Source organism: Narcine bancroftii, chromosome 10, assembly GCF_036971445.1.
Source record: "Narcine bancroftii isolate sNarBan1 chromosome 10, sNarBan1.hap1, whole genome shotgun sequence".
Lineage (NCBI taxonomy): Eukaryota > Metazoa > Chordata > Chondrichthyes > Torpediniformes > Narcinidae > Narcine > Narcine bancroftii.
The window spans coordinates 88,497,353-88,524,052 of record NC_091478.1 but is presented as its reverse complement, the minus strand read 5'-3'; the positions used below and the strand labels follow the sequence as shown (position 1 = coordinate 88,524,052).

Here is a 26,700-nt window from a genome sequence, read left to right as displayed (position 1 = left end):
CTGCCTTTGATTTAAAGGTCTATGCTTCCTTTCCCTTTAAATTTCTTCACAGAACGTTCACTTGATCTCAACTGAAACATGTTGCCATAGATATATGAGATAAAGCCATCGATTTCCACACTGAAGATGTTATTTTGCTTTGGAATAACTGTTGTTGCAGGATGTTAGGGGGTTGGTGGATAAAGAAAGCAAAAAAAAACATTAGTGTGTGAAGTCAAATTTAAAATGTGCTTCAGTTCTGAATGTTTTACAACTTCTGTAATTTTTTTTGGTAAGATTGTTCTATCCCATTAATAGTAATTAATGCCATTGTTAATGCATAATCAATGTGATGAAAAATTATAACATGCAGCCCAGAGAGAATCAATATCTGGGATGATTGTGTCACCAGTTTGAGGAACTGGCAAAGCCCAACATCAAATATCAAGCACCAAAATAGACCTCTCAGCCCATCGAGTCTGCACAAAGAACATTAACTACCATTTCTACTATTCCAATTTAGTTATTACAGGAATGAAACTAAGTATATGATAATACCAAAAAAATGTTGTCATTATTCTGATGAAATACAGAAACAAAAAAATAGATTTATCCATTTTCCTTTTTGATTATTTCCAGACTTTGACATATTTAATATTTCATCCTCCTCCAAGAGACTGGACATTTGGTTGCATCATAATAAATTCAGCAACTGCCAGAAAAACACTATAATGAGTGCACTATAAAGCAAGTGTGCTGTTCACAATACAGCATACCCCAGATTACACAGGGGTTCTGTTTCTGTAATTCATACATAAGGACTTGGCTCCTGGATCCGCCCGTGGCGATGAATTCCACAGATCCACAACATGCTGACTGAAGAAACTTCTCCTCAGCTTTATTCTAAAGGGACATTCTTTTATTCCAAGACAGTGTCCTCTGATCCTAGACTCCCCCACTACTGAAAACATATTCTCCACATCTACTCTACCTAGCTATTTCAAGATTTATGTTTCAATGAGATCTCCACTCATCCTTCTAAATTCCAGCGAGTACAGGCCAAGAGTTATCAAACCCACATATGTTAACCCTCTCATCCCTGGGATCATTCTTGTAAACCTCCCCTGGATCCTTTCAACACCACCATATCCTTCTTTAGACATGGGACAAAAAACTGCTCAAAATACTCCAAATGTGCTCTAACCAAATGCCTTGTATGACCTCAGTATTACATCTTTGCTTTTTTCATTCTTGTCCTCTTGAAATAAATGCTAAAATTTCTTTTGCCTTCTTTACTAGTGATCCAACCTGCAAGTTAACTTTCAGGGAATCCTGCACAAGGAACACCAAGTCCCTTTGGACCTCTGCTTTCTGTCCCCATTTAGAAAACTGTCTACTACTTTATTCCTTCTACCAAAGTGCATGACCATATAATTCCTAACACTGTATTCCATCTGCCACTTCCTTGCCAATTCTCCCAAACCTCTTCCCCAGAAACTCTTGCCATTGCAACTCTACTCTCTTCCCTCTTATGGTTCCCTTCCAATCATTTTTGGCCAGTTCCTCTTCATGTCTCCACAGATCCCTTTACTCAACTGTGACACGACACCTCCCATTTCAGTTATTTCCTCTCAAACTACAGAGAGAAGCCACAAATCAGTTCATGTTGTGATCACTGCCACCTAATGGTTCTTTTACTTTAAGCACCCAAATCAGCACAGCGCCAAATCTAGAATTGCTTTTTGTCTGATGCTCTGGAAAACATTCCACAAATTCCTTCTCTTCAAGTGCCAACCTGATTTTCCCAGTCTAGCTGCAGATTGAAGTAATTCTTGACTATTTTTATATGCTTTATCTAATTCTTGTTGTAATTTACACCATACACCCTGGCTACTATTTAGAAGCTTGCATGTAACTTGAATCTGGGTACTTTTTTTTAAATTTTGCAGTTTCTCAACTCTACCCACAACGATCTCATTTTCACAAAGGATTTGATTCAATTTATTACCAAATTTTCATTCATTTAACTGTTTATTTAAAGGATATGAAATTCATTACAAAGGGAGATGAAATTCATTAACAAGGGTTTGAAATAATACCTTTAAGCTTATTTTCCACAGTAATAATCTTGAATATATGTTTCATTTCCTGCAGAATAATTCCAGTTGTTCCCACATTAGAGGGACATTTGGACTTCACTACTGCAATAAAAACAGAAATTCAATTTGTAAATGTAAATCTCAATACAATGTAAAAATAAAATTTCTTTATGGTTCTATACTGACGAATCATTGCCAACATATGGTGAACGGATAGATTAATTTTATATTTCTGAAACATGAAGTTTCTTTAAGACATTTATAATTAATGGCACATCATAAGCAAAAAAGGATTTTAGCCCTTCACATATTATGCCCATTAAACATCTGATGGCCAACATAAAAACATAACCAATTCATAATTATGTGATGTAGATTTAATTGAATCCTTTAAAAATGCAGATCCCAATTCAACAGAAAATAGAAAAACCCACAAGTAATAAACTGTAGATGATGGAAATGTGAAAATAGAAAACATTAGTACTTAGCCAAACACCTATGCAGATAGAAATGTGAATTTAGGATCTTTCATCAAAACTGCATAGATACAAGCTTAGCTGAAGTTGTAGTAATTGGTGTGGCAGGAATTTAAATAGTTAAGCAGGTTGGAAACAAAGTCCTAGTGCTCTTCCATCAGTAATGGAACGTAATGCATTTCAATTTTTCAGCTTTTATACCATACTTGCAGTGCATTATTACTCACAGAAATTTGGTATTGAAAGGCACAGAAGAAACTATTCAACTACATCAAGTCTGCAATGTTCATCCAAAATGCAATCCAGTTAGTTCCACACCCAACTACACCAATTTTAAATACTGTCAAATCTCCTGTTAATTTTCTCTGTTGAAGGCAATAAAAAAATTGACATTAACATGAATTGAACACTTTCTTTTAAAAGGCAGCTGTACTTTCATCTAGTTTTTTTTTCCCATGGCAAGAGTTCTGTGTACCTTGCTCAATACCAAAAAATCTATATACCTGTCACGATGGCTCCATGAAAGTCTGCCTTCATCAGCTTTGTCTGGATCATATTCATAGACCTATAAATGTTTTAAAAACCACTGTATAAGAATCACTCAGGCACTCTGATATCCTTTCTAAGTCAGGCATTATTCAAAAGGGCTTAAGGAGGAACCCTAAATGTTACTTAAAACAATTTATTAACTCAAAATGCTTTATTTAGAAATCAATAAGTTCAGCATTTCAGAAACAACAATTTTTAAATAAGATTTAGAACTTCCTTAACATAGTTCTCATTTTTCTTTGAACACTTCCAGAATTTACATATTTTCCAAAGAATAAAGATAAAAGTTCCAGGATTTGGCCTGAATCAAGATATTTCCAAGATAATGGTGTGGGTTTTGCGAAGGAAACCTGCATGTTATCCTCATTAGCAGACATTATGGGTTAAGGTAGATCTGTTTTGGTGAGCCATTTATGTCAATGATGCACAATGTAGCCACAAGATAGAAAAAAAAAGTGAATATTTATGATGGCAGATGAAATGCCAATCAAATAGTTCGCATTGTATTGAACTTCGAGGACTATTACAGCTGCATATATTAAGAGTGTGGAATATACTCAAGAAATTTGATGGGTATGGATAGTGGCAAGACATTGAGTAGTCATGAGGCAAGTCGCTCACAACAGCGATTCTCAATTTGTGATCTGCTCGTAACCACGGCATTTGTAATGGTAAGTCCAGATAGGGAAGGAATAAATGATGACCTCTAAAATACCCTGCTCTTAAAGAAACCTAATGCATCAGCACTAATGACGTTGAGCGTCAAAGATATAGTCAGTCTGGTACTTGTATGGATCGACAGCCACAAATCAGTCCATTTAAATTTAGACACACAGCATGTAAAAGGTAATTTCGGCCACCCAATTAACCTGCACCCCCGGAATGCTTTGACTGGTGGGAGGAAACCTGAGCTCCTGGGAAAAACCCATGCAGACATGGAGAGAATGTACAGTCTCCTCACAGACAGCATGGGATAAGAATCCGGGTCCCAATCATCGGCACTGTAAAGGCATTGCGCTAATCGCTAAGCCAACCATGCTGCCCCTAAATATTTCTGAATGTTATTGGAGTCTTGCTGCAGTTGATCATGCAAAAAGAAAATAGAATATGAATAGGCTCTTCACATTATACTTCTTTATTTGTTTACATGTGTACAGTTTTTTTGCCCTATCAAGAAGTGGTAATTCTGTCTTACCGCAGGAAAAAGAATCTCAGGGTAATATGTGATGTCATGTATGTACTCTGACCATCTGAAATCTGAAGCTCACATACAATGTTACAAAGTCTCCACATACAATGTTATGAAGTGTCCATTTATAATGTGATGGCTATACTTACATTTGAGGTTTCAAGCCATTACATAGATCTCTAATGTATTGCTTCCACAGTTCATGCAATGGGAGAAACAGTTCATACCTGAAAAAGTGTAATATTTCAAATTAGTAGCCCTAAAATCATATAAAACTGATAGGGAAAAAATGAGTATTTCTCTGAAATGCCCTTTGAAATATCAGAAAATGTCTGATCAGTTTTCAATGTCGAACATGTTTTGGGTCTACATTATAAAATGTTCAGCACATCACAAATATTATGATTGCAACACAAAGTACTTGCACTTTTGTACTTTCTCATTAATGTTTAATGCAGAAAGTTTACCCAATATTTGCTGAAGATGACAGGGATAATACATCAATAATGTTAAAAACAAACAAAAATGCTGTTTGATCACACAATGCTATATGATCAGTAAGAGATTTCTCAATGTATTCTTTGTCATTTTCAATTTAATAACCTTTTATTTTTTTTTAATCTTTTTTTCCCCTCAGTTATTCATGATTTACAGTTACCAGTTCAGAAAATGAAGTTCACCATCATTTTTTTAGTTTAATGTCCGTGGACACAAGGAACATAGTCAGGATGAAGGAATCTTGGATATAGTGTCCATCCCTAGCTAGTAGTATTGCACTTGTGTCATTTAGATGCTTTATTATGATATTCACATCAGTGAATGAGAAATAAAGGTTGAATTAAAAAATCAGGCTGTTCAGAAACTAAATAACCTGATTGACAATGTGCACATAATTCAATATTGGAGATTTAAACAAATACACAAGATACCTCAGCAATTTCTGCTCCTTTAAAAACAGAACGGAGGAGACTTATCTTCACACAAATAAGGCAAACATCACCTTTGTTGTTCTGGTTTGAGCTCAAATATCCTCAAGTCCCTCCTCTCTTTGGCAGACAGACACTTTCTTTTCTTCTTTTTTTTGAGCTTTGTCGTGGGACAAAGAAGAGGAAGACTTTTATACAAATAATTCTGAACTTCTTCAGGGCGCAATTGTGGTACACTGGATCTCAGAAATGACGTGACAAACTTTGCAGACGTTTTGCCTTCAGGAAGCTGTCAAAAAATAATTCATGAATATGTTAAATTTACAAATAACTTTTCAAAGGATTGCAATCCCCAAATAAAAGACATTAGTTAGGCAATCAAAAGTTGTTCCCTATAACATAGGAAGCACATAGGCAAATTAAAAAAAAAAAATTTTTAAGTGAGAAACAGGACTGATGCGGAAAGAACATCCCTCATTGAGAAGCATAGGATATGATCCAACAGAAAGATGACATTGGCAGTGGATCAGAGAGGGGCTCAGTGGCTGAAGGATTCATGTCGGCTGTTGGCAACTTGTAGTCTGAGGGTTCACAATGGCTGTGTGGTGCAGGAGACTGGAGATATCGGAATCAGCATTTATGAGGGTGTTGAAGGCAAGAAGGGCTCCCGAAGGGCCTCAGGTGCTAAAGGATTTCTGATCATGTAAGAGGTTTAGATCTAGAGCTCAGGTCACCAATGGTTTGAAAAGGAGTCTGTGAGACTGCAGAGGCTGTGGGTGTTCTGGAAGCAAATCCATGGACACTCAGTGTCTCTGAAGGGAGATTCTCTTTTCCTTCTCTTTCTCTTATCGTTAGGGATGCTGGGCGATGCTCATGACATGACTTCGGCAGACAAAAGTTGAAGTATATCATGTATATTACACCTTTATGTATTTTTACATGACAATAAAAGGTACCTTGTATCTTGGATCTTCCATATCGTTAGAGCTCTTAACTCTCGCACATGCACCAAGCAAACTCCAATAGGCGAACTCACTGCACATGAGCATATTTTGGCTCTTCCATGCCCTATATCCCGGTTATAGTTTGTCAAATATAACATAAACTGTGTAAATTTTATATATTTTTTCTAACAAATGTGCAGAGTTCTGACATATGTCCATTCCAAGATACGACCAATCCTTCTGCCCAAGTTTCAGCCATAAGTCGGGGAGTAACTGTGTGCATTTGTATGTATCCCTAGTAACATCTTATTTATATATAAGAAATTATATACGAAAATAAAGAGAATATTAACATTAGAAACACAGAACTGCAGATACTGGAACCTGAAGAGAAAAAAAAACAATCTATTGTAGTAACTTAGTGGGTTGAGCAGTATCAGTGGGAGAAAAAGAATCGCCAATGTTTTGGCCTGGAAATCTTCATCAATAATATTAATATTATTGCATTTGAAAATAATTTTGAAATATAATACTCATACATCACACTATGAATGTGCCTCAAACAAAAGCAGTACATTTCAGGCTGTTTTAACACAACAAAATGTTCCAACCATGCTGTTTTAAGGCTTGCCAACATAAAAACCACAAGAGGGCGACAGTGACCACAAAGCAGCATACCTGAAGTTCTAAATTGTCTCCTGCATCAGGGCGAATTCTGCTGTAAATAATTCCTTTAACAACAACATACAGACGTTCAGTTAAATTATGTAACAGATCAACAGTTAACAAAACCAAATTAGACAGCTAGCTATTTTAGCATGCTAAAGTGCACAGTTAATTCAAATAAAATAATGAATTACAAAATATCACTGCACTGTTGGAATGTATTGTATATCCAATACAGCATATGCAGTGCCTAATCCTATAAGTGAAGCACTGTTGAAGCCAGATGCTACAAATCCTTATAAAACTGTTTGAAAATCTGAACAATATAAATATGTTGAATTGGCAATAAATAGATTTCATTCCTTCTATCCTGAAATTTTCTGCTAAAATATTAGAAGCTCTGATCAACTTTGCTTCACCAAGATCATCAGTAAGATTTTTTATTTTATTTCAAAGATGTGGGACATATCCTGGTGGGAAAACTTGTCATCTCCTTTGTAGATGGAGTTGGAAGGAAAACAATCATCAGTCTGGCTTCAAACTGATGTAACATGTCTGGCAAATAGCATAGCTCCAAAATTTTTACACGCCTTTGTCAAAACAAACTTAACATATTTAAATATCATCCTAAAATTATTTGGCTTACTTCACATTTCGTTGAATACAATGATCACGTAAACTAATTTCAGATAAACATATATTGTGTCATGACTGAAATATTGGCTACACCGATCAGTGACTGAATAGATTTGAGTTCCTACTGCATCAGCACATTTCCTAGCATTACTGTTCAAATCTCGAAGCTACAAATTGAAGAAGTTATTTTTGTTTTGAACAATGTGAGAGATCAGCCAGATTTACAACAGCTCAATAAGAAAAAATAAAGTTGTACACTTGTTGGACCTAATCATAATGGTATAACACATTGTGGCCACAGATAGGATTTATGTCTCTTCTAAAATAACTTGACAATTAGGTTAGTTTTTAATAAAATTGAAACTATTTGGCAGGTATACTAATTAATACTTGAAAATCACAAATCAGAAAAAATGTTTGCGAAGGAAAATAATGGGAATAAATGGAAAGGAAATTAAGTTTGAAATATGTACATCTATAAACAAGGAAATTATTCACATTGCATTTCATATATGGGTCGTGCATAAAATATGCCTAAAGGCCATAAAAGGATAACTCAGTCAAGATGAGCTTTTAAACAAAATGATTACAATGCTTTGTTAGAAGACCTCAGTTAAAATGTAGCACAATAGAACTTTTGAAGTAACTGAACTTGTTTCATATTCTCATGGAAGAAAACATCTCCTTGACTATTCTGGCATGATTTCTTGGCATTTTACACAAGGTTTTGGTTGCATACTCATCTTAATTTTGTTCTAGGATTAAAATGTTCATTACAACAGGAGACCCATGTATTTGAGGACATACACTCTCAGAGCATATTACAAATGAGGTTCAAACACCAAAATCTCTCCTGGAAAAAACTGTAAGCTGAGAAATATTAATATTTGCTTTTCTTGAGCACGATAAACCTGAGTTGCTTTTTTACCTCTACAGTACCAAAAAAAAGCACCCCTCAACGCTTCTCCCAAAATTTGCCTTTGGTAACTGGGTTATTGGATCCATATGATGAGAATGCAAAGTCTTCTGCTGTGAACGCCTTCATTGCTTCAACAAACTTAACTGCGATAGGTCATTCAGCGTGGCCGGTTAAAATGATCCTTTCCTCGTGGACGTGTGTTCTAATCGCTGCATTTGCATGGAATCAATTCTAACCCATTTATTTTTTCCACTTAACAAGATTCAATCCAGCGACCATAGCTATTTATAATAAATAAAGAGACAGCTCACGCCAAACTTTAACTTCCACACCGAGAACCAGGTCACACTCACTTCTTATCTCGGAGCTCGCCGCCATGACAGCCTCCCGGTCGCAGACTGATGACGTCCTCGAGGGGGGGCGGGTTGACGTGAAAGGAGGGACGATGGTCGCGGGGCGTGACGCCGTGACCGTGGTGACGTCAGCCGGGGCGCCTGGCTTCGTGCGGCCTCTCCACCTCTGGAGAAGGGGTTGACGTGAAAGGATGGGACGATGGTCGCGGGGGACGCGACGCCGTGACCGTGGTGACGTCAGCCGGGACGCCTGGGCTCCATTCTCTGGAGAAGGGGGAGGGGAGTGGGTTGACGTGAAAAGAGGGACGATGGTCGCGGGGCGCGACGCCGTAACCCTGGTGACGTCAGCCGGGGCGCGACGCCGTGACCCTGGTGACGTCAGCCGGGGCGCGACGCCGTGACCCTGGTGACGTCAGCCGGGGCGCCTGGCTTCGTGCGGCCTCTCCAATTTCTGGAGAAGGGAGGGGACACGGCCAATGTCTCAGCGCAGCCACTCGCCCTGCTAGAAGGATCGGACTGTCCACCAATATCGGGCTGTCTAAGTAATTCCAGGGTACGGTTCTTCTTTCCTTTTCAATCATTTTTATGGGAAATACAATACAATGAAGAAAAAGGAATGAAACTGAAAATACAGCATCACATATGTGTGTCTGGATATATATTTTATACATATAAAACTTCAATCAGTATAAACTCCATCCCCCTCCACTGCAATGGTGAAAATGAAAAAAAAATCATAAGTATTGTCTACTCTGGGTACGTAGTGCACTACCAGTAACCACCAAGACTAGGCAGAGGGAACCATAGGCTTTATTTGTATGGAAAAACCTTGCTGGCCCAGATCCAGGTATAGGAATGGTGGGAAGGGAGAGGTGACTCGACCTTTATGCCCCAGGACAACAGTCATAGGGTAGGAGTCATCCATGGGCTGGCCAGCTCCATATATACAGTAGCCAACAGTAACTATATACAGTGGAGGAAACATATCACCACAGTGCTGTTGCCTGAAATAACAGTGTGTTAATACAGAGGACTCAACCCCACATGAAACATCCAGAATCAGAATTTATTGTTAGGGACACATCATGAAATTCGTTGTTTTGTGGCAGCATCACGGTGCAAATATTTACATAAACCACCTTACCAAATAAATAAAAATTGTGCGAGATAAAAAGAAAGACAGGCCCATTCAGGATTCTGATGGCGGATGGGATGGATGATGCACCATCAATTACTCGAAAGACTATTGTCGTGGAACCAATAGGCTTTTATTCACTTAAGAACACAAGCACATCCGGACTGTTTGGTTGTTCTGCACTGAGCGGCAAGGGGCTGCGAAACTGTCACCTTTATACAGGAGCCTGTGGGGCGGGGTCACAGGTATAACCAGCCAATAGGTGTGCCTGACCAGACAATTATACATAACAATGGATTACCACATTCATCCCTTGGTTTTTTAAAAAAAGAGTTCAGCGGGGTGAAGTGGGACTTAAAAGATTACAATTCTTGTCACAAGTTCAGTCTGTCAGGTGGTCTGGTTGTTCGCTGGGACTAGTTGTGGCTGCAGTGCCACAGTGGGTCCTGGACAGTCTTGGGTGCCTATACATACTCATCAGTGTTCTGCTGGTGGGTAGGCACCAATGAGTCCAGTGTAACTGCCCTCAGGACAGAAGCAGAGTACCAGGGGTCAGGTCCCATATGTGTTCCATTCTGAGGGGAACATAGGGAGAACAGCTGTGGTCTCCAGGGCCCCTTAGGGAGCCAAGTCCCTGACAGACACAGTGTCTTCGTATCTGTCCAGGTATGCCATGTAGGGATATTGGAGGTTGGCATGGAGGAGGTGGACTCTTTCAACCGGGGTAGGGGGGGGGTTTAAGATTTATGTCTCCTCGCATGCTTCCAGAGTAGGATGGGCTCTCTGGACATCAGCAATGTTGGTAATGTGGTCTGAGTCGCAGATTGGGAAAGGAGAACATAACGTTCAGGCAGTGTAGCATTTGTGGCCATACATAGCAGGGACCTGATGGAGTGGAGTGCCTCCGGGAGGACCTCTTGCCATTGGGAGACTACGCAATGTTAGAGGGACTTTCTTCTAAACCATAGCGTTTTCCCTCTCCAATTTCCTGTTACCCTGGGGATGGTAAATCGTGGTCCTGCTCATGGAAATGCCTCTGGCCAACAGGTACTAGCTCAGCTCATCACTCATAAAAGATGGCCCCCAGTCACTGTGGATATAACTGGGAAAGCCAAAAAGAGTGAAGAGGTTGTGCAGGGCCTTGATGATTGGAAGAAGTCATGTCAGAGCAGGGGATGGCAAATGGGAAATGGGTGTCATGGTCCTGCAGTTTCAGGAAGGTAGCCCACAATTTGTACTGATCCACCATCAGGTCCATCTCCTACTGGAAGACCAATACACCATTCGTGACACCAAAGGGGACCCACAGGAAGTGGAGAGGCAGCCATCTGCCTCGAATGCCATATTCTGGAGGTCCACTAGGTAGGGATTTAATGATATGCCGATTTCAGGTCAATGGTTGAAAAGACCCAATACTGAGCAATTTCGCTGGTCATATCGACGATGCGTGGAAGGGGGTTGCATCCAATCGTGTTTATCTGTTGATGGTCTGACTGTAGTCGATGGCCATCCTATTCTTTTCCCCATTCCATTCTTCTACTACCTGCATTCTTCAGGGGCTAGTGCTGGCCTCAATGACCCCCATCCTGTACCTCTGCCCAGATGAAGGCCCTGTCGCCGCCACTGTACCACCTACTTTTGATGGCAACAAGTTTACAGTTGGGAGTGAGGTTGGTGAATAGCGACGGAGGCAATTTTGCGTGTGGAATGTCCACAAGTCGTGTGTAGTAAGTGGTAGGGTTGCCGGTTTGAAAATTGTCGATTACATACAGTGAGGGGCGGATGGGGCCCATGGAACTCTATTGTCACACTTTTAAGATGACACTGAAAGTCCCAACAGTATAGCAGAGCAAATCTTTATATTCAAAACCCCGCACCGTTAGAGTCACTACACAGAGGCCCTGGATGTCCACTTCAAATATCAAATAAGCAACTCCTCATATGGCTGTATACCTGAATTTCCATCATTGACCTGATGAGTTGATGTGGGCTGTCCTGGTTGAGTGTGAGGAAGGCCAGTTTCAGGTCGCTGCACGTCATTGTGTGGGCGGCGGCGGTGTCCAAAATAGCGGCTACCACAGTCTGTACACGGCCCTGCTGCGTCCCCAAGATGGCACTCAAGATGGCGGCCTCCATGACCCAGACACAGCCCTGCTGGGTCCTGAAGATGGCGCCCAAGATGGCTCTGGGTGATGACTGTGTCTGGGACGGCAGCCCGCACAATCTGCATGCAGCACTGCTGGGAAGGGGTTTGGACTTATACACATAATGGCCCATCTTCCCACAGCAGGAGCAAATTGAATCCTTTGCTGGGCAGCATTTCCTTTGATACTTTCCCAGGCCACAGAAGTAGCATTTTGGGACTCTCTTAGCACCATGGCTATGGTCAGGTTGCTAACGGAGCTGGACGAATGTGGTGGGAGGTGGTCGTGGAGAGAGGGGGTGGTGGTGCATCCCAAGTTAGCAGCGCCTGGGGTAACCACGAGGCAGCCATGTTGTTGGACAAGTAAACCTCCATGTTCTGGAAAGCCACCTCCAGCATAACTTCCAGCTCAACTGCTCTCTGCAGACTGAGCTCTCCTTGCTCCAGGTGCCTCTGTCAAACGTAGTTTGGCCTGATCACCATGACGTAGGCATCCCGGTCATCTGTGTACTCCATGGCGGACATGGCCTTGCATTCACAGGCCCTGGCAAGTGCTCGCAGGGGCCAAAGATATTCGGCATTGGGCTCACTAGATCATTATTTTTGAGTCACTGGGAGGTGCGTGGCGTACACAACATTGATTTTACACAGCTAGTATCCCTTGAGAATGTCCATGGCTTCCTGGTACGTTGAGGCATACAGTGGACAAACAGTGGTCTTTATTTAGACAAGGGAATTCACAAAAGGGCACGCACTGACAGACTAACTTACACAGCGCACAGGTATAGTATACCGAGAAACGAAGGTTTAACTTGTTCACAGGCCCATAGCAGTTGGCCCTCTGGAGGTGCCTGCAGCCTGGACTTCAGGGACGGTTTGAAAGCAAAAGCAAACAAAGAGAAAAAGCCAGAGACTGCACGGGCTGCTTTTTCAATGAAGGACCCATCTATGTGACTTTCGAGGACCAATTGTGTGTCAACCTTAACTGTGGAAAGATTTAACCACTGATTGGCACCTAGTGTACCAATCACATGTCAACTGCAAGGATCAATCATGCATCATCCTCACAGGTGCGCAGATCTAACCCTCGATTGGCAGGTGAGGTGACTTCTGACTAGGCTCCAGCTGGAGAGGTCATGTGTCCTTCCACAATTCACATTCAGACCAGGTTCCTGATGGAGAGGCCACATGACACCACACAATTGATACTACACTGCTCTGCGCATTTTCAACCTCCATTGGATATCCTAAGGGACTGATCATGTGATAGATTTGTGGCCATTGAAGGGAATATGCCTATTTTCCCAATTATTTCCAAGTCTTAGTTGAATTCACTCAAGTTGAATCTTTAAATTGCTTTACAACTTCACCTTTTAAGAAGTTGCTCTTCTGAGTGCAGAAGTTAATTGTATAGTGATAAATGGCAGATGAAATGAAGGCATTTATGACAATTTACCAAAAATCTCTGGCAGATTGGAAGGCAGTGAATGTTATACCACTGCTTATAAATTGATGTTAGCGGAAAGCCAGTTATTTTAACATATGCCAACATAAAAATGTTTGATGGTATCATTGAGACATCTGGATAGAAGTTGTTCCATCAGACAGGCAGAGCATAGATTCAGGAAGAACAGGTTATGTTTAATGAAATTACTAGAGTTCAATGAACACAGTGGATAGAAGGGAATGTGAATGTGTGGTTGGATTAAGTGTTTGATTGAGGTGCCGCATAAAAGACTTATCCTCAAGATAAGGTTACATGGACTTGGGTCAGAGATTTGGGATAAATCAATTAAAAGCTCTCTTGAAATTCTTAAAGCCAGCCTTAACATTTGATGGACACAGTAAATGAAAAAAAAAAACAGGAAGTGGAAACGTGAAATAAAAACAGAAAATGTTTTACCTGGGATAAATGGATGTTTCTCTAATTAGCAGTATGTGGTGAGTAGAGTGCCAAAGCATTCCACTACTGTTCACAATATAAATGTTTTGGAAGATAAGATTAAATGTAGCATATCCATGTTTGCTGATGTCATTAAATTGAGTGGAAAAGCAAATTATGCAGAGGATGTGGAGAATGTACAGAGAGATATAGATAGGTTAAGTGAGTGGGCAAGGGTCTGACAGAGGGAGCATAATGTTGATAAATGTGAGGTCATCTACTTTGGAAGGAAAAAAGTGAAGATCAGATTATTATTTAAATGGCAAAAGATTGCAGCATGAAGTGGAACTTGGGAATGTTTATGAATGAATCATAAAAGGTTGGTTTGCAGGTGAAACAGCTAATCAAAATGGCCACTGATGGCAGAATTGAATTTAAGAGCAGGGAGGTTCTGCTGCACCCTATTGGGTACTGGTGAGGCCCCATCTAGAGTACTGTCCTGCATGCAGTTCTGGTCTCCTTACTGGCTTTGGAGGCAATGTAGATGAGGGTTCACCTATGAGGAGAGATTGAGTTGTCTGTGACTATACTCAGAGGATTTCAGAAAAAAATGAGAGGGAATCTTACAGAAACAAAACTGTGAAAGTGATAGACAAGATAGAAGCAGGAATATTGTTTTCCTTGGCTACTGAGACTAGAACTAGGGTCCACAACCTCAAGATTTGGGGTAGATATAAAATAAGAGGAACTGCTTTTCCCAGAGAGTATTGCATCTGTGGAATTCTCTGCCCAAAGAAGCAATGGAAGCGACCTCATTAAATATATTTAAGACAGACAGATTTTTACATTAAGAGTAATGGGGAAAAGACAGGTAGTCCCCAGCCAGATCAGCCATGATCTTATGAAATGGTTGAGTTGGCTCAATGGACCCGATGGCTGACACCTGCTCCTATTTTTCTGTTCTTATGGCACTCCCATTGGAATTTGTGAGGAGTATTTTCACGGAATCAAGGGGATGAATAGAAGTTTAGCTAGTCAAAACTTGATTCTGTCCCTTTTTGAGCTGCCTAATGCTGGCCTGACTTAGGGTCATTGGTTCTATTGTAAAATGTATTCAAGGTGTGTGCTGATTAAAAATTCAACTTAGATCCAGGTTTATAATGGCTAAAACCTCTTGCTCTCTGCAATTTGGTTGGGAGCTGACCTGCACTGCACTCCAGGTAACAATGAGCCACAATTTCAGATCTTTCTCTTCATATCTGAAGTGCTCTTTACCCTTTGAACAATGTGTGCAGATTTGGAACCCAGCTAATAGCAATTACATGAGCAGCCAAGTGGAGGCTGAATTAACATGCACAGCTGAATTGTTAAGCTTACTGTGATAATGACTGTCTTTACCGATGTTAGTTCAACTCCATCAGACAATTTAGGTTGAATCGTTATTCAGTTACTTCCTTTGGTGACATTTATCACCAATTATTTGAACATAAACATTTCAAAATATAAACAGAAATGAACAAAAAGGAAAATCGATTAAATCACAATGCCTTACAATTGTGTGGATTGACTGCAGTTGAATGTGCAAATTTAAAGTTTTCACCAACTACTCTTGCTGAAAATATGCTAACCATGTCACACTCTGTTCCGTGAGGTCAAGGTGAATTTGCATGGCATACTAATTCTAATTACTGCCTAACAACCTTGAGCTGGATGAACGGCAAATCACATTAATGTATATTCAGATGCAGTAAACAGGAAGGATAAAGCATACATTTTAATTACTTTTTAAACATTTTCCAACAAAGTGCTAAAATGTGCAAATGGACTGTGAGAAATATCTTCCGGTTCTCATCTCCATTGTTATTTTGTGTTTAATGCTTTTCCCATTCATAACAACAGAAAAGTGACAAGAGAAAAGTATTATTCTATTGTTAATCAACACAGGAATTCATAACTTCCATCCCACAGATAACTAGGTAAACTGCCAAAACCTTTACAAAAATCAATTAAAATCTCTCTTGAAATTTTTAAAGCCAGCTTTAACATTTGAAGGACACAGTAAATGAGAGAGAAAAAAAATCAGGAAGTGGAAACATGAAATAAAAACAGAAAGTGTTGAAATATTCTACATTCTGATGAAGATTCTTTAACTTGTAAAGTGAACTCTGTTTTCATACCCACAGTGTTCCCTATCCTGCTGCATTGCAAGTGCTTCCATTTTTTAAAGGACACGTTCTGTTTCATTGGAAAATACAAACTTGCTCCAAAAAAAATCTCACGATCTTGAATTGATTGAGAAACAGCAAGTGCTAATTCCAGGTAGGTCAAGAAATGGAAATGATGACATATTACATCTAAACCATGGTACCAATAAAGTTATACAGAAACATGAAGCCCTGCATCCTGCAATCTATGTCACTTGCTGCTAATTTCAGGAAAACTGTCATCAAACTCCTAGCTATCTCTGTGCTACCAGCTTCCATTTTCCAACCTTGCGAGCTCTTGGGCTTCATTTCAAAGACGTCCCTGTCATCCAGCAGCTGTAATGTTATTGAGCTGGATGAACGGCAAATCACATTAATGTATATTCAGATGCGGCAAACAGGAAGGATAAAGCATACATTTTAATTACTTTTTAAACATTTTCCAACAAAGTGCTAAAATGTGCAAAGCTGTTATCATAAAATTAAATTTGTCTGAATGAAATTGTGATTTGCATATAATATCAGGGTGAGAAAGGTTGTTAGGCAGTAATTAGAATTAGTATGCCATGCAAATTCACCTTGACCTCACGGAACAGAGTGTGACATGATTAGCATATTTTCAGCAAGAGTAGTTGGTGAAAACTTTAAATTTGCACATTCAACTGCTTTTCCCTGACACACAGGTTTTGGCTTGGCTTGGCTTGAATTTCTCGGAGAAAAATTGTGATCTTCTGCTTGAAACTAAAATTTGAATCATGACTTGAACATGTGAAAACTGGAAACAATGACCAAGGGGTGTCATTAATCATTGAAGAGCAGAAGAGAAAAAGAACAAAAATTCCATCCCCCTCCCTCACCTGCCCATGATCCTCTCATCACCTTCCACCCTTTATCTCAGACCTCCTTCTTACCTGTATGTACTCGTTATCTACCCTCCACACTCTCAGTCCTGTTGCGCGGTATTGACCTGAAACATCATCCATCTCTTTGCCTCCACCAGTACTGCTTGAGCTGCTGAGTTCCTCCAGTAATTTATTTTTTGCTCTAGATTCCAGCACCATTTTGTGTCTCCATCCCACTGCATTTCTTTGTTTCTTACAAAAACTAATACAATTTAACTGGAAAACTGAATATAATAATAGAGGATAAGCCACAAACTTTGGCCAATTTAAATATCCAAACTCAAAAGAGCAACAATCACATTTAATTGATATGATACATGTTAAATTCTCTGGCCATATTGACCTTCAGTTGGACTGACTTTTCTAGTCTTGTTCCCAAGCGTATGAATTGACTGAAACGTATCAAAAATATAGATGGCTCACAAAATCTTAATCTTCATTAGTGCCGTTCAAAATTCTGCAAGCGTTGTCCTTTATAAGTGAAGCTGTTAACTGTACTTGCTAAATCTATATACAAGCTTTCTGACACAAAGATCCCTCTGCAACTGAGTCCTTATCTCACTATTTAAATAATATACAGTATTTAATATACAGTATTTATTGTTTACAGTATTTATATTTTTAATTTTTTGCCAATTTGTTTTTCACATTAGCCTATATCGCAAATCATTCTTTACCCTCTCATTTAATACACTGATATCTCTTTGTAGCTCGCCTTACATCCTCATGGCAACTTAATTTCCAACTTATCATTTTGACATGAACAAACTTTGATGCCTGTTTTTATAAATCATTACATAGGCTAGAAACTCTGCAAGTCAGGCACCAGTGAAGTACCAGGTTTGCAAATGATTTACATTTTAGTGTAGTTTTTACATTATGTTTTTAATTTCTTCAAAATTTATGTGCTCAGAAAACCAGATGTGGTACATTCACACGACATATTAATAACTACCAGTTGTTTTAGCTGTGCAGTGGCATACGTAGTTGCAAAGAATAATTTGTTCAGATTGTTACACTGCCCAATGTTTTCAACCTTATAAATGAATAAATTAAGTTGAATTAAGCCTGTATTCTGTGATGGTGAATTTTTGAGAGGAATCCAATAAATAAATGTTTTTGGCAGAAGGTGATTACAAAAGTTAAAGCTATATTTTCACAAATTGCACTTTATCATTGAACATGGGGATTTTCCTGCAAATTACACTTCCCAATTATCCTCACCACCATTTATAACAGGTACAATTCCAATTCTATCTCCAAGTTTTCCGATGACTCGACAGTTGTTGGGAGAATAACAAACAGCATTGAGGAAGCATACAGGAAGGAGATAGATCAGCTCATTGAATGGTGTAATGACAACAACCGTGCTTAATGTCAGCAAAACCAAGGAGATGATTGTGAACTTCAGGAGGAAGTCATAGGAACATGACCCAGTTCTCATCGAGGGCTCATTAGTGAAGAGGGTCAAGAACTTAAAATTCCTGGATGTCAACATGTCCGAGGATCTGTTCTGGAGCCTCCATGTTGATGCAATCACAAAGAAGGCTTGCCAGCAGCTACACTTGGTGATGTGTCTGAAGAGATTTGGTATGTTACCAAAGACTCTCGTAAACTTCAATAGGTTTACCATGAAGAGCATTCTAGCTGGTTGCATCACTCTCTGATATGGAGGCACCAACTCTCAGGTCAAGAATAAACTCCAGAGGGTTGTTAACTCAGCCTGTGACATTGAGGACATCTACATGAGGCAGTGTTAAAAAAGCACCCTCTATCCTCAAAGACCCCCACCAACCAGGCATGCCCTCTTCACTCTGCTACCATCAGGAAAAAGGCACAGGAGCCTAAAGACAAGCTCTCAGTGGCACAAGGACAGCTTCATCCCTGCTGCCATCAGATTCCTGAATAATCAATGAACCAAAGACACTGCCTTACTTTTCGTGCACTATTATTTTTTATAGTAATGTTGAAAGTTGGTTATAATATGAATGTTTGCTCTATGACGCTGCCGCAAAACAACGAATTTCATGACTTGTTCATGACAATAAATTCTGATTCTGATATAGCTAAACTGTCGAGCTATTTAGCAATGAAAATATTTTTCTTTTGTTTTTGCCTGAAGAGTTGCCTAGTGCACCTCATGAATACCTTGTTTTGAGTGGTCAGATGTGCTCAGAATCTATCCCGTTTAGCTATGTTGTATTTCACAATGTGCAAATGGATCTTTACTGTACCTTTTATCAACAAAGCTTGTGCAATGACTACTCTAATCAAAATTGTCAGGCAGTTGCACCTGTGGCAGGTAGATTGAAGAGGATAAAATCAAACATTTTTTTTAGGTTGACTTTCTTAACATTTACTACTAGTAGCTTGGTCCTTTTAGAATTGACTTCCAACAGGGGTGTCAAACTCAAATTCACAGAGGGCCAAAATTAAAAACTTGGACTAAGTCGTGGGCCAAACTAAATATTTATTGAAAATTTTCAACAACATCTGCATGTTTTCTCTTCTTTCACAATATGTAATGTTAAACTTTTTCTTATTAAAATAAATGTTTAATAATAGTTTTGGTTAAACTCTTTCCAGAAGAAGCATTAACAAATGAGAAATAAAATATTCAATAAATAATATTTCTCTATAGCCTTTAAGCTCCTTTTAAATGTATTTTTTTTTACAAGCCAACAAGTCACAAAAATAACAACTTGTTTCAATGACAAACAGCTTTGTCTTTTAAAATGATGAACATATCGTCTGCCTCCCACCTGTCTTGAAAGGTCCTGTTTTCTGTCTTTCGTTTGGCCATTTTTCGTAAGGGGTTTATTACATGTGAGTTAGGTGACAGGTCGCAGATGTTAATGAAAGTAAAGAGAGGAGGTGGGGGCGATTAGCGGGCTGACGCCAACACATTTGCAAAGCATCCTGGGATTTGTAGTATTAGCTGTGCATGCGCTATACTGGCGCGGCGGCCAGCGGGCCAGCTCTAATACATATTTGATATGATCTTGTGGGCCAAATATAATTATATCACAGGCCAAATTTGGCCCGCAGGCCTGAGTTTGACATGTGTAACCTACAAGGTGGTACTTAGGAGGCAAGTCCATGTTGGTTATTGGAATGCCCCACTGTGCTTTTCTGGGAGAGGTTTATTTTGGAGGAATCATGATTCATAATTTGAGTGAGAACAGTAGGTGGTTTCTTCACTACCTGCTATTACATTATGGAGCCCAAAGTCAATAAATAGTTCTCCCTGTGCCATTTTGTCAACACAAGCGAGGTCTAGCTAGTTGGTCTGTCTGCTTTTATTGACATTAATGTTTCCCATTGAGTTTTGAAACAATGGATCTGCTAACTGATGATTTCAAAGGGAAGTTGAGTCAACTCTAAGTATCATATTGGAAGGATGGCAGGTTCCTCATTTTCTAATGGACATTATTAAACCATATAGTAAGAAGGAGAAACTTTTGAACAGCACAAAAATCCAGAAAGGTCATGGTCATCATTTCCAATGAAAATTTTCATTTCGATTTCCCAGCTAACCGGTTGGATTATGTAATCAGAATCATTACTCTAGGTCTCAGGACTGTTTGTCCAATTTCAATATCTCCACCTTATGTTTAATAAATATTTTGGGAATTTAAAAAACTAGTAAGAAACTTGAGGAAATAGATGAATAAATACAATTCAAATAAATAAGACTGTTCACATAGACCTCATGGTGGAGTGCTGCCCCACTAAACTAACAATGCTCCTCAATACATGCACATCTCTTTTGCTGTCGCCACTTGGTTGTCAGCATGAGGAAGGTGTGCCTAGGGCCTAACCAGGACTCTTAAGTCAGAGTCATCGGGATGGGGGGGTTTCAATAAAGTTGTATTGAAATGAAATGGCAGCATCCAGGATAAAGAGCTGGCTGATGCTGCTTGCCACTGGAGAGACTCTCCCAAATTATCTCCCCATCCCTGCCTTGTAAGAGTCATTATTTTTATTAGTATCAAGTATATTAGTAAGGCTTTATCGTAAACTTGGGGGAGCGGGGTTAATTATGACGGCATGGTTAGCGTAGAGGCCAATACACTGTTACAGTCTGGGGTTTGAATTTAAATTTTGTAAGTTATAGGAATTACCTGATTAAAATGAATTTTACATGTCGTAATTAAAGACTACAATATTGATATGTTTTTTTTCAAATTATATTTTGCACTGTCTTGTCTTTTAAATGGTGTATTTTTAATGCAGATATATTAGTTAGGCAGTGTGTCTCAGTCAATCAGAAAATTTGCATATCCAGCGTTTGTGATCGCCATAGTGGCTGGTTAATGGGGATTTTACTGAACTATTATTTCCCTTCTGTAAATATTATATCATAAACTATACAGTGAAACTGTATTACCAAAGATATTTTGTTTCAGAGGTTGAAATCACAAAAAGCTTCCACTAGAGTGTGCACTAACGTAAGATACTGATGTGCTATGAAACTGAACTAAATACAAATGTAGAGCTTTGTTTATGAATTAAGCACAAAGTAAATATTCTGAACTACAAATATTTTGAACAATGTTGCTCTGAATATTTTTAATCCACTTTTTGTTGGATTGAAAATTACATTGATTAGAGTAACACTAAATAGTGTTTCACGCCAGAAAGTCTCCCAATTCTAAACCACTTGCTGTACTGCATTGACACAATTGTGTCTCCATTATGGTATGATTCTGACCATGGCTTGGGACTTTGGATCTGACTTCTGGTGATAAAAGGTGAGCATTTGACTAGACTGTAAAAAAATGACCTGAAAGTGAAATTTCAATCTGTGATGTTGCATGCTTTATATGTTTGTCATTACATCTTAACACAAAGACACCAATGCAGACCTGTGTATAGGTTAGTTTAAAAAAAAACCCTCAAAGATTTATTAAATAATTTGGAAACAATTTCTTCATTACCTAATGTGGTTGAACCACTTAATACTGTTGGTATATGTATGGTTGGTACACCCCTTGCTGATTGTACCTGTGGCTCCTCCCCCTTGATTCCCCTAATAAAGGCAGCAATGCCATAATCCCTCCCTCAGAACAAGCTCGGGTCTCATGTCAACAACATGAGTCGTGCTGTCTGTTTATGGTAATAAAAGCCTATCAGTCAGGTAACTTCTACTTGTCGGAGTTATTGATAGCACATCACCTTCCCCTTTTTTTAAATTTGTTTTTTTCTCTGTTAATGTTATAGTGAGATTTTATTCCACAAAATTTGGTGTCACCAACAGTTATCTCCTCTGGAGAAAGAAGGGTTTGACCACATTAGTTACATGGAAAGATTTTGTATCACAAATCCACATACACCAATACCTCCATATAGTAACCAAAGGCGGAATTCCACAAAACATGCTTTCATGAAGAATTAGTGCAGGCAGATTCTCAAAGGCATGTGAGCACCTAGCAGAAAGATGATTTCAAAAGCCATTCAAAGAATACATTTTACAGTGAAATACAAACACACTCTTGGGTGATCAACATTGTTCATTTTCCACATCCACCAGGATGCTACTATTTGCCTTGAGACAAATCTGTCTACAGTGTCCTTCATAATGTTTGGGACCAAGATGCTTTTTTCCTTTATTTGCCCCTGTGGTCCATGATTGTAAATTTGTAATCAGACAATGCAATTAAGGTGTACATTTCAGAATTTATTCAAGGTTATTTGTATTGTAATGGATAAATATTGGGAGGATTTTGGTAAGATTTAGAGTAGGTTACATACATACATACACACATTTTAAAACAGATTTTATTTGAAATATTGAAGAATTCATATTCAGTAACATTGCAGGATCTTTGGAGACTTTTATGCACATTTCACAAGTTGGTGCTAATTGAAATGATGTCATGAAATGAAAGACCATTGTTTGTAGGAGACAAACTGGCTGTTAAAAAGTACACACGCTCACAGAAAGGTCATTCCTGGGTTTTGTTTATCTAAGACAACATCGTGACCAAGGAGAAGAACTCCTGTTGTTTGCTGAAGAAGGTGGGGATTTTGCAAGTGAAAGAGTCACGTGGGCTTTCTGGCAGTCTCAGTTGGAGAGAGAGAGAGAGAGGGAGAGAAGAGAAGCCCTCTCAGCTAGTGTGTGTGACACTGAACAGTCACGGCTGAAACAAGCCAGGAAGAGCTGGTTGGAAAAAGAAAGATACAGAGCAGTGGATGGCTGGAAGTGCTGTCTGCCTGATGTTTCTCTTGGAATAAGAGGAACAGGAATTAACTCTGTGGTAGTCTGAAGAAAGAGGTTACCATCTGGAAAACCCTAATGGTGCAAGTTTCATCAGCGAGACCTTGAGGTGACTAATGGTGGTATCTCAGTTGTGGAAATCCTGAACAACAAATCTCACTCTGCAAACCCTACAAGAACCTTTCTGAGCAGTAAACATTTACCTTTTGAGCACCAAAGCCTGGTGAACTTTATACATGTTAAATTCTGTGCACAGTATAAGAACTTGGAAGAAGGAGAAGTAAGATTGAACTGTGAACCAAAGAGCTTTTCTTAAATTTACACACACATTACATACACGTGCACTTAGAATTAGAAGGGGGTTAATTTGGGTTAGTTAAGTATAGAGATAAGTTAAAGTTTGATTCTGTTTTCATGTTTAAAGTTGATTAGAAACAACTTTTGTTTTAAAAACTACTTGTCTTGGTGAATGTCTATTGCTGCTGGGTTTTGGGGTCCTTTGGGCTCATAACAGTATACATTTTGGTTTGACCATGTAGAAATAACAGCACTTTTTGAACATAGTTCCCTCATTTCAGGGCACCATAATATTTGGGCATTTGGCTTCACAGATGTTGGCGATTACTCAGATATGTTTAATTGCTTCTTTGGTGCAGATATAAGAGAAGAGAGCTTGCTTCTGAGCTTTTTATCATCTTTGCAATCTGTAGATACTATTTTTCAATGTGAGGACCAGAGTTGAGCCAATGAAAGTCAAAGAAGCCATAATGAGGCTGAAAAACAAGAATAAAACAGTAAGAGACCACCCAAACCTTAGGATGACCAAAATCAACAGTTTGGAACATGTTTAAGAAGAAAGAGAGTACTGGTGAGCTCAGTAATCGTAAAGGGACTGGTATTCCAAGGAAGACTGCTGATGTCAGAAGAACTCACATCATAATGAATAAAAATACCCGAATGCATGTCCAGCAGTTTAGAAACTGTTCAGAAGGCATGTGTAGATGTGTCAATAATTACTGTCCGCGGAATACTTCATGCACAGAAGTAGAGAGGCTACACTACAAGATGCAAACCACTAATTGGCGTCAGAGGAACTTTTCTCATAAGGCCTATCCTGAATGGGAATAGATAGGCTGGAGTTGAAAATGACAGAACCAATGACACTCAGGAGTGTTTTTGTAGAGTGAGGAAGCCGTCGCAGTGAGGTTCTCTCACCCACTTGTCTCATGGTCATTCCCAACAGTGGTTTGAGTCAGATGTGTTGCAAGAGTTCCTGATCTGCCAGATATCGCAGTTCAAGATGTTGGACCAGAAAGATCTTGACCTGAAATTCACTTCCTCAACCTTTAATTATCACCCTGAAAATAGGAGAAACAAAACTGCAGATGCAGACAATTGAAATAAAAACAGGAAATTCTGGAACACTGAATAAGTCAGGCACAAAACATGAATTAACAGTGCTGCAGACCTTTTTGAATTTTATATTTTTATTTGAAATAAACACATATTCTTTAGTGTCTTTTACTTTGGTGGAGCACTGTAGGTTAAGAATTGGGTGTACATGTTTCACATCTTCTGGTGAGATATGGAGCTGTGGAAAGACCTCTAACTCTCAGATATGAGAACGGAAGATAGTGGAGCTGGCATCCAGGCATCAACCATTCTATTTGCTGACCTGTTCATTGCATAAATGGTGGAAATGAAAATTTCCAAAATATATAAACTCTTAAGGATGGTAACAGATTTGATGTGTTCAATGAGTGACAATCCTGGACACGTTCATGCAATTTATTATTACACAAAATCAAACACAAATGAAAGACAACACACCCACCCACACGTCAGCATATAGGTTAACAGGGCAGTACGGTTAGCTTAATGGTTGGTGTGACGCTATTACAGCAACCTGTGTTCAAATGCCACACTATCTGTAAGAAGTTTGAATGTATTCTCTGTAACCTGCATGGGTTATCTCTGGGTGCCCTGGTTTCCTCCTACTCTTCAAAACATGGGGTTGTAGGTTAATTTAGGTGTAATTTCCTGTTTAACTGGTTCACCAGTGGTCTTTAGGGAAAGGATTACCACTGATATCGAGAAGAGATATGGTGGTCTTGTAAGCAATGCCCAGTTTTGTAAAAAAATTTAAATTCAATGTATTTGTCATCCAGTTGTACCAGTACAACCCAATGAAACAGAGTTCTCTAGTCCACTGAGCAGAACAGTGCAATATATCTTTGGTTTTTTATGGATGCTGAAAGGCCAGCTGAATTCTTCCAGTATTTTGGTGTGTTTTTAACTACAATCACAGCATCTGGAAATTTCATATTTCATAAAAGATCCTTGGCAGGGCCTTCCATTTGAATGTAAGATGTCGTACTACAGCATTTCGGTGTGTTTTTACAAGAATCTTTTATGCCTAACTTTCAAATCATCAAGCTATTTTTAGTTATATTGTCATACAACATTGAACAGGCCCTTCGGCCTAACAAACCCATGTCAGCCAATATGATATTCTGGACTAATCCAATTTGTCTGCACTTGATTTCTATCCCTCCAAGCCCCTCTTATCTATGAATTTCTCCAATATTTAATTAATTAAGAAAGAACACTTCTCCTTCTCTATCTCTTATCGACATCCATTGTGTTACATTGAAATCCTTACCTTATAACTTTCCTCCTCATATGTTTTGGAATGGAAGCAATACCTACACACACAAAGTGGTCATTTCCTAGCTTCTAATTCCGCATGAGCTGTTCAAAGGCCAGTCTCAGGTTATATGTGTTACCCAGTACAAATGCTATGAAGGACACCATCTTTATTGTCTTCTGTTATGATTTGCCTTTTATCTTTAATTTTGGTTTAAAGAGCCTGGGGAGAAATTGGATCACTGTGGAAGATATGAGCTGTAATTGGGATTAATAATTAATCTGTGTCCATTTATTCTAATGTAGGCTGCATGAAAACTTTATGCAGTGACCTTATTTTCCATGGAGATTTTCACAATAAATACACTGTTTATTGCTAAATAATGCATTCATGTGTCCTTATTCTATGAAGTTAACAGTAGGTTTGTGTGGATCAAAATAGGCTTTTTTCCCTTTTCAAGGCACTGTTAAGTCATTATGGGTCAGTCAGTTTTACATTAGAAACCTATATTTTTCTAAGCTTCCTGATAAATTCTTTCTGTTGTTCTGCACCTGAGGAGCCAGATTCATATTGTTTTCCCTGAATAAAGAACATGTCCCTCCATCCTACTCAAGCAATGAGTTACACACTGGAGCACATTGGTGATGTTGTCAACAACAACTTGATTTCACAGACATTGACAGAAAAATCCACACAATGCAGCTGGTGGGTGCAGCACGCGAGAGGTCTGAGTCACACCTCCACGCTGAAGTTCAGCCTCTGCTGTATTTCTACTCAGCAATAACACGGAAATGCTGGAGGAACTGAGCAGGTCTCGCAGCATCCACGGGA

The 26,700-nt window shown here is 39.1% G+C and overlaps 1 protein-coding gene and 1 long non-coding RNA gene across 3 annotated transcripts in view; one reads left to right on the top strand and one right to left on the bottom strand.

Annotated features, from left to right (window-relative positions):
- Positions 1-11: 11 nt before the first annotated feature.
- Positions 12-9,006, bottom strand: pop4 (POP4 homolog, ribonuclease P/MRP subunit). 2 transcript variants are annotated; one of them, XM_069901701.1, is made up of 7 exons: positions 8,695-9,006; positions 6,841-6,893; positions 5,293-5,507; positions 4,442-4,519; positions 3,058-3,119; positions 2,079-2,180; positions 12-148 (listed from the first exon to the last, which is right to left on the bottom strand). In XM_069901701.1, the coding sequence occupies exons 1-7, from the start codon at positions 8,759-8,761 to the stop codon at positions 12-14; spliced, it is 714 nt and encodes a 237-aa protein (XP_069757802.1). In that variant the 5' UTR covers positions 8,762-9,006. The 2 variants fall into 2 exon arrangements, with proteins under 2 accessions (XP_069757802.1, XP_069757803.1); XM_069901702.1 differs by having other exon boundaries at positions 8,737-8,996.
- The window catches only part of LOC138744897 (uncharacterized), an 84,390-nt gene continuing 66,551 nt past the window's right edge, over positions 8,862-26,700 (top strand). Inside the window, exon 1 of the long non-coding RNA XR_011345851.1 lies at positions 8,862-9,289. This is a non-coding gene — a long non-coding RNA (uncharacterized lncRNA). The remainder of the gene's footprint in view (positions 9,290-26,700) is intronic.

Coding starts and splice junctions, on each gene's coding strand:
- pop4 (XM_069901701.1), bottom strand. CDS start 8,761: ATGGCGGCGAGCTCCGAGATAAGAAGTGAGTGTGACCTGGTTCTCGGT. Junction 5,508..6,840: donor GAGACAATTTAGAACTTCAG/GTATGCTGCTTT, acceptor ATTTTTTGACAG/CTTCCTGAAGGCAAAACGTC. Junction 149..2,078: donor TGTGGAAAATAAGCTTAAAG/GTATTATTTCAA, acceptor CTGCAACAACAG/TTATTCCAAAGCAAAATAAC.